Source organism: Poromitra crassiceps (genome assembly GCF_964638095.1).
Source record: "Poromitra crassiceps genome assembly, chromosome: 19".
Lineage (NCBI taxonomy): Eukaryota > Metazoa > Chordata > Actinopteri > Beryciformes > Melamphaidae > Poromitra > Poromitra crassiceps.
The window spans coordinates 26,992,910-27,000,409 of NC_139646.1; the positions used below are offsets into that span (position 1 = coordinate 26,992,910).

Sequence of the window (7,500 nt, forward strand, 5' to 3'; positions counted from 1 at the left end):
TGAAGAAGAAGGGAGAGAAGACCGTCCCCTGTGGTGCTCCCGTATTGCTGACCACTCTGTCTGACACACAGTTCTTCAGGCGCACATACTGTGGTCTGCCAGACAGGTAGTCCACAATCCAGGCCACCAGGGGGGCATCCACTCGCATCGCTGTCAGCTTCTCACCCAGTAGAGCCGGCCTGATGGTGTTGAACGCACTGGAGAAGTCGAAGAACATGACTCTCACAGTGCTGGCAGGGTTGTCAAGGTGGGCGTAGGCGCGGTTGGTAAGGTAGATGACCGCATCCTCCACTCCCAGTCGGGGCTGGTAGGCGAACTGGAGGGGGTCAAGGGATGGTTTGACCATAGGCCTGAGCTGCTCCAGGACGAGTTTCTCCAGGGTCTTCATGATGTGGGACGTCAAAGCTACCGGCCTGTAGTCATTGGAGCCACTGGGTCTTGGCTTTTTCGGTACAGGAACGATACAGGACATTTTCCACATCACGGGGACCTTTTGGAGACTCAGGCTCTTGTTGAAGATCAGCTGTAGTACATCACACAGCTGGGGGGCACAGGCTTTGAGCACCATGGGGCTGACGCCATCCGGGCCAGCTGCTTTCCTTGTGTGTAGTCTCAACAGCTGATTCTTCACCTGGTCAGCTGTGATGGTCAGCGTGGGTGGGGGGGGGAGGGGCATCATCAGCTCTGAGGCCCATCGGGGGGGGGGGAGGGGGGGTGTGACCTCGTCACTGGGAGACGGGGTATGGCCTGGAGGATGAGGGGGGGGGGGGGGAGGTGGGCCATCAGCCGGGGCCAGAGGGAGAGAGAGGGGGGGGGGGGAGAGCCGTGTGGCGGGGGCTGCTGTTTGTATACTGCAGTCAGGGGAGTCGGGGGAGGGGGCCCCCGGGCCAGCCGTATCAAATCTATTGAAAAACAAATTAAATTGGTTGGCCCGATCAACCCCCCCCTCCACCCCCCGCTTGGTTAAAGCCAGTAATAGCTTTCACACCTCTCCACACTTCCCTCATGCTGTTTTGCTGGAGCTTTGCCTCAAGCTTCGACCTGTAGCATTCTTTAGCCACTTTAATGCTCGCTTTCAGTTCCCCCTGGATGGCTCGGATCCTATCTCTGTCCCCCGACCTAAACGCTCTTTTCTTGGCGTTCAGGATGGCCTTGATGTCCTTAGTTACCCAAGGTTTATTATTCGGGAAACATTTTATTTCCTTTGTGGGTATGTTGCAATCCACACAAAAGTTAATGTAGTCCCTAATGCACTCAGTGATCCCATCGATATCCTCACCATGTGGGTCACAGAGTGCCTGCCAGTCTGTTATCTCAAAACAGGCTCTGAGAGCCTCCGTTCCTTCCTCAGACCATACCCTCACTGTCCTAGAGGTCACAGGCAGTGTTTTCACCCTCGGGGTATATCTGGATCTGAGGGAGACTAGATTGTGGTCGGAGCGGCCAAGCGGGGGGAGGGGTGACGAGGAGTAAGCATCCTTCACGTTTGCATACATCAAGTCTATTGTTCTGTCGCCCCTAGTGCTACAGCTCACGTACTGTTTAAAGTTAGGCAGTGTCTTTGTCATAGTCACGTGATTAAAATCCCCTGATATCAGTATCAATGCACTCGGATGCTTAGTCTGTAGACCAGCAATGGCGTTGTGGATAGTGTCACACGCTGCTGTCGGATTAGCGGAAGGGGGGATATAGATTGCCACAACAATCACATGAGAATACTCCCTTGGCAAATAATATGGCCGTAGTCCTACAGCTAAAAGCTCAGTGTCCGGTGAGCACAAGCGTTCTTTAATGCTGATATGCGCCGGGTTACACCATCTGTTGTTAACGAGAATGGCAAGCCCACCTCCTTTCTTTTTACCACACAAGGTGCTGTCCCGATCTGCTCGTATCGTTTGGAATCCGTCAATTGATGCATTAAAGTCCGGGATATCTTTGTTTAGCCAGGATTCCGTGAAGCACATTAAGCTGCACTCCCGAAATTCTCTCTGTGTCCTCGCCAGACCTGTTAGTTCCTCCATCTTATTCGCTAACGATCTTACGTTGCCCATAATCAGAGAGGGGAGACTTGGCTTGAATCTCCTACGTTCCCTCCTTGCTTCGTTTTTTCTCTGCCTCGCTCTTCTGCCTCTTCCCCTCCTTCCACGCCGTGCGTTTCTTGTTAATTCCTCCGGAATCAGCGGCACCGATACCACCTCGCCGGCCGGCGAGCGTAGCGCCATCAGCTGTTCCCTGCTGTAAACAATAGCCCCATGTGTAGGCTCCAGCTGATGTCCCCATGCGAAACATTCCGCGAGGAGTAAACAGGTCAAAAATACGGTAAAAATTCCTCTGAACCACATGGTTCCCTGTCCACTGATTTACACCCGCTTGGCCTGGAGATCCAGCTCATCATAAAGCAACAGTCATGACCTATATCACAGTGTTTATGAAGCAGGGTGAAGAGGAGGCAGCTCAGAGCAGCCCTGAACAATAGTTTACTAATGTTTACTCCAAAGTGTCAGGGACATCACTGGATAAAGTCAAGATAACTTCACCTAATGTTTACTCCAAAGTGTCAGGGACATCACTGGATAAAGTCAAAATAACTTGACCTAATGTTTACTCCAAAGTGTCAGGGACATCACTGGATAAAGTCAAAATAACTTGACCTAATAACTCCAAAGTGTCAGGGACATCACTGGATAAAGTCAAAATAACTTGACCTAATAACTCCAAAGTGTCAGGGACATCACTGGATAAAGTCAAAATAACTTGACCTAATGTTTACTCCAAAGTGTCAGGGACATCACTGGATAAAGTCAAAATAACTTGACCTAATGTTTACTGCAAAGTGTCAGGGACATCACTGGATAAAGTCAAGATAACTTGACCTAATGTTTACTGCAAAGTGTCAGGGACATCACTGGATAAAGTCAAGATAACTTGACCTAATGTTTACTCCAAAGTGTCAGGGACATCACTGGATAAAGTCAAGATAACTTGACCTAATGTTTACTCCAAAGTGTCAGGGACATCACTGGATAAAGTCAAGATAACTTGAGCTAATGTTTACTCCAAAGTGTCAGGGACATCACTGGATGAAGTCTAGTTAACTTGACCTAATGTTTACTCCAAAGTGTCAGGGACATCACTGGATAAAGTCTAGTTAACTTGACCTAATGTTTACTCCAAAGTGTCAGGGACATCACTGGATAAAGTCTAGTTAACTTGACCTAATGTTTACTCCAAAGTGTCAGGGACATCACTGGATAAAGTCAAGATAACTTGACCTAATGTTTACTCCAAAGTGTCAGGGACATCACTGGATAAAGTCAAGATAACTTGACCTAATGTTTAATCCAAAGTGTCAGGGACATCACTGGATAAAGTCAAGATAACTTGACCTAATGTTTACTCCAAAGTGTCAGGGACATCACTGGATAAAGTCAAGATAACTTGACCTAATGTTTACTCCAAAGTGTCAGGGACATCACTGGATAAAGTCAAGATAACTTGACCTAATGTTTACTCCAAAGTGTCAGGGACATCACTGGATAAAGTCAAGATAACTTGACCTAATGTTTACTCCAAAGTGTCAGGGACATCACTGGATAAAGTCAAGATAACTTGACCTAATGTTTAATCCAAAGTGTCAGGGACATCACTGGATAAAGTCAAGATAACTTGACCTAATGTTTACTGCAAAGTGTCAGGGACATCACTGGATAAAGTCTAGTTAACTTGACCTAATGTTTACTCCAAAGTGTCAGGGACATCACTGGATAAAGTCTAGTTAACTTGACCTAATGTTTACTCCAAAGTGTCAGGGACATCACTGGATAAAGTCTAGTTAACTTTACCTAATGTTTACTCCAAAGTGTCAGGGACATCACTGGATAAAGTCAAGATAACTTGACCTAATGTTTACTGCAAAGTGTCAGGGACATCACTGGATAAAGTCAAGATAACTTGACCTAATGTTTACTGCAAAGTGTCAGGGACATCACTGGATAAAGTCAAGATAACTTGACCTAATGTTTACTGCAAAGTGGGGTGTGCGATGTGCAGCCTTCATGTGTGTGAGTCTTACCAGCCACAGACAGGAGCCTTCATGAGCTCCGACACACCGAAGGAAAGCGCTCCCATGAAATCGTTCCTGGTCGTGCGGTCCCAGTCCCACACCTCCACCGACAGCCTCCGGTCCTTATCTGTCGGTTTCAGCTTGCTGTGCCACACACACACACACACACACACACACACACACACACACACACACACACACACACACACACACACACACAGACACACATTATTCACAGCACATCAGGTCAAATTTCACGCTTTTGCAAAGAACTCTAGTTATTCTTATTAGCAGTTATTAGTACAGTTGTTTCTCATTTAATTTGGCCTCTTTACTGCTGGGTTCCCAAGGTAGTGCTGCAATACCTTGTGTGAGGGCTTTTGTTATTTAAATGTTTTCTTTGTACTTCTTTAAAAAAAAAGCTCCCGCCCCCCCACACACTGCTGCCACGGCCGGGCAGTATTACTGCAGCAGTACTGCAGCAAAGTGGCCGAGCGAAATGAGAAACAACTGTAGTAGCAGCAGCAGTAAGGACTGGGTATCAGTACTCAATGCTTTTTAAGGTATCGACCGAAATAATCAAGTACCAAGTAGTATTGAAGGTGGAGTGCGGTGTTTATGACGGAGGTGTTTATGACGGAGGTGGCAGTTCAGTGGGGGGAAAAGTGACTCTATTGGCATCGTATCACTTTAAGGGTACTGGTATATCGCTACCCAGATCCAAGTAGTAGTAGTAGTAGTAGTAATAGCAGTCGTAATAGTAATGATAGTAGTAGTAGTAGTGTGTGTAGTGTTTAATGCAATCTGGGAACCCATCGGTTAAAAAAAAAAAAAAAAAAAAAATTCTCTAACCTCTAGGGGCAGGCTAGTGTCGCTCTCAAATCCGTCCGTCGTTATGAAACAACAATAACAACTCAAACTCGTTTCTAGTAGCAAGTAGCAACTTGCTACATGCTGAAAATGGTCAGTTTTGACTACACACCGTTTACACCGTGAACACCGTCACGTTCACTTCATTTTGATCGGGTAAAGCGCAGCAGGCGAGCGAGCACTGTTACACCACTTTTCACAGAACTTGCCGACAGATTTTAAATGCAAGTCGAAAGTCCGTCTCGAGAGATTCTGTTTTATGTGATGATGACATTTCATATCCAAAAAGAATAGGGGGCAGCAAAAAATATGTTCAAATGACATCACAGTGAATACATGAGCCTGCTGTCGGAGGCGGAGCCCATTCACTCACAAATGAAAGGTCTCGTTCCAGGTGAGCCGGAGCTCATTCACTCACAAATGAAAGGTCTCGTTCCAGGTGAGCCGGAGCTCATTCACTCACAAATGAAAGGTCTCGCTCCAGGTGGGGTTGAGGTTGGAGCGGACGGTCTTGGTCTTCTGCTTGGTCTCGTTCTTGGGGTCTGGGATGAGCTTGAGCTTGACGTAGGGATCAGACAGGCCGTTGGGGTCCATGGGGATCAAGTTCCTGCCTTCAGCCACTAGAGGGAGAAGGAAGGTGTTACAGAGTGCAGGCACAGAGACACAGGTGAAGTGCCTCCAGCATTGCTACTATGTTACACTGGCTCTTTGCGGTGGCTGCTAGGAGCTATAGGGAGCATGGTGACATAGACATACCATACTGTATACGTAGTGTAGGGTGCAAGTGCATGAGATGTTAGCTGTGTTACTGTGCTGTGTCTAGGGGCTGTCGCAATAACTGCAATAACGCAAATACCTCGTATAGACAAGCCAACCACAGTGGATGGCAGGCAACCGTGCTATGTTCACTTTTCTTTTACACACACACACACACACACACACACACACACACAAACACACACACACACACACACACACACACACACACACACACACACACACTTGCTTGTCAATCAGAGAGGTCTGATGATCACACTTCCCTCACACAGCATAGCCCCCCTCCCTCCACTGCGAGCGGAGACTGTAGGTTATATATTGATATGCAAATTAGCACATGGGGTCCGTTATGGCATACGCAGCATACTGTGCTGTTGAGCCACCCTGAATCACCACAGGGGAAGCTCCTTCACCAGAGCAGCCCTACTGTAGTTAATCACACACACACACACACACACACACACACACACACACACACACACACACACACACACACACACTCTCCTTCTGCTCCTGTGTTTACACACCACACACACACACCACACACACACACACACACACACACACACACACACACACACACACACACGCAATGCTCCCATGTGTTTAATAAACAAGGACACGCCAGAGACATTAGCACTCCATTAGCCCTGGGCAATGGAGCACTGTCAGACCTGGGCTACAACACACACATACACCCCACACACACATACACGTCACATGCACATAGGCACACACACGCACGCATACACCACACACACACAACCACACCCCTCCACACACACAACCACACCCCCACACACATAAATGAGTAACTGAGTGTGCATGTACACATACACTGACTACACGGATCTATGCACAAAGCATTGAGTGCACAAATATATTTGTGCCCACCACACACCTACTGTACACACACACACACACACACACACACACACACACACACACACACACACACACACACACACACCAAGGCACTCAGGCCCCACAGAGACTGGGTGAATGCCTGGCTCCCCCTCGGCCCCCAGAGAGCCCAGAGATCTCTCCATGTGGCCCTGTCAGTCACACTACAGCAGCGGCCCGAGTGGCGAAGATGTCTGACCTTTGACCTGGAAGTGAAAGCGCCAAGTGACTTCTGTTACTGTGAGCCATGAACTGCTGAGCCACTGGTACAGTGTTTTGTCACAAATTGGGAGGAGGACACAATATGATGGGAGGGGGGGAGAGAGAGAGAGAGAGAGAGAGAGAGAGAGAGAGAGAGAGGGAGAGGGAGAGGGAGAGGGAGAGAGAGAGAGAGAGAGAGAGAGAGAGAGAGAGAGAGAGAGAGCATAATATGATGTCGTCGCTGTCGGGCAGAAGAAACCTTGTATCTCCAAATTTGGCCTCCCGCCCCATAAAGGGATTTTGTGGGCAGCACCCAAAAATAACCTGTGAAAATGTCAGCTACTTTGGAGTCCAAAGTAGCTGAAACTTCCTGGTCCAAAGTTTGGACCAGCTAAAGATGTTATATTACTGGTTAATATTACATGTTATTATTACTATAACAGTATACACTATGTTAAAATGTGAATTTATTTTTCTTTGTGAATAATGGCTTTTTTTTGGAGATAAAAGGGTTTCTCGCGACAGCTATAGTATTATGCTTGAGAGGCAGGGAAGTTTCTACATTTACTACTATCGTCGAATTACAACACCTTCCTCTAACTGAGTTGTGGCGTCGGACAACGCGTGTCCCAACTCAACCCGTGTCCCAACTCAACCCGTGTCCCAACTCAACGCGTGTCCCAACT

General features: G+C 47.6%; 1 protein-coding gene across 1 annotated transcript in view; it reads right to left on the reverse strand.

Moving 5' to 3' along the window:
- LOC310794218 (protein kinase C alpha type) overlaps window positions 1-7,500 on the reverse strand; it is a gene marked incomplete at its 5' end in the record, with an annotated part of 230,878 nt that overhangs the window by 54,122 nt on the left and 169,256 nt on the right. Inside the window, 2 exons of the mRNA XM_083656168.1 lie at window positions 4,073-4,207; window positions 5,397-5,553. Of these exons, the coding sequence (XP_083512294.1) occupies window positions 4,073-4,207; window positions 5,397-5,553 (292 nt within the window). The remainder of the gene's footprint in view (window positions 1-4,072; window positions 4,208-5,396; window positions 5,554-7,500) is intronic.